General features: G+C 58.8%; 1 protein-coding gene across 1 annotated transcript in view; it reads right to left on the bottom strand.

Annotated features, from left to right (window-relative positions):
• Positions 1–400: 400 nt before the first annotated feature.
• The window catches only part of ARTN (artemin), a 3,749-nt gene continuing 3,129 nt past the window's right edge, over positions 401–1,020 (bottom strand). Inside the window, exon 5 of the mRNA XM_012001916.1 lies at positions 401–1,013. Coding sequence (XP_011857306.1) covers positions 876–1,013 — 138 coding nt within the window. The 3' untranslated portion in view covers positions 401–875. The remainder of the gene's footprint in view (positions 1,014–1,020) is intronic.

Here is a 1,020-nt window from a genome sequence, read left to right as displayed (position 1 = left end):
TTCCCTGGATGGTAAGACACTGATCAATGACTGTGGGGTGGGACAATGGGTGCTTCTCTGTGTCTTTACACTAAGCGGGGGCCTCAGAGATGCCACAGGTCACATAGACAGGGCTTTCTCCACAGAAGACTCTGCAATCTCTTTCCCCAGAGGTAAGTCCAGGCCCAAGTGAGCAGCCTGCCAGGACTAGTGACTGCACCCTTGCTGCCTGCCCTGCCCCTGCTTGTGTTCCATGCCTCCCATCCCGGAGCTGCTGGGTGGGGGCCGGAGATCCAGGTCAGGTCTGTGATTTCTGAGTCAGCCTGAGGTGTGTGAATGCGATCAGCAAGGCATAATCTCCATCTAGCCTCTTCTCCCCAGCCCCCCACTGCCCAGGAAAAGGATCTGACAAGCCACAGAAGTAAATAAATAACTTAGAAATAATAAATAGGGGCCAGCTCCCATGAGTGAGTACAGGCCAGTTCCAACACAGGCGCTTTCAACCAAGCAACTGCAATATATGTCCTTCAAAGGCTGTCCCCAAAGCGCCTGGGCGGGGGCTGATGTCTCAGCCACTGTAGGGTTCATCAGAGGAGGAGTCCCAGGTTCGAGGCCTGGCCAGTGCCAGAGTCTGTGAGAAGTGGGTCCGAAGGGCTCCATAACTGAGGTCTTTGGTGTCTTTTAGGCTGGGATGGCAGGGTGAGGGCTCTGGGGCTGCTAGTCAGTTGTCCCTCCACCTGTCCAGGGATGATGTTCATCACTCGCCGGCAGGGGCCTCTGGGCTCTGAGGCCTCCGTCCCTGGCTGAGGCCGCTGGCTAGTGGGACTCTGCGGGAGAGTCCCAGGCAGGAAGAGCTATCGGTAAGGGTCCAGTCTGCAAAGCCCTGGAGTGAGCCTTCAGCCCAGGCAGCCGCAGGCGGTGGCCGAGAGACGGTCCACGGTTCTCCAGGTGCTATTGACGTCCATGAAGGAGACCGCTTCGTAGCGCGTGGGTCGGCAGCAGGGCTGGCTGATGGGCCGGGAGCCCGGGGGCGGTCGGAGG

Source organism: Mandrillus leucophaeus, unplaced genomic scaffold (assembly GCF_000951045.1).
Source record: "Mandrillus leucophaeus isolate KB7577 unplaced genomic scaffold, Mleu.le_1.0 Scaffold67, whole genome shotgun sequence".
Lineage (NCBI taxonomy): Eukaryota > Metazoa > Chordata > Mammalia > Primates > Cercopithecidae > Mandrillus > Mandrillus leucophaeus.
This window is presented reverse-complemented; position numbering and strand designations above follow the sequence as displayed.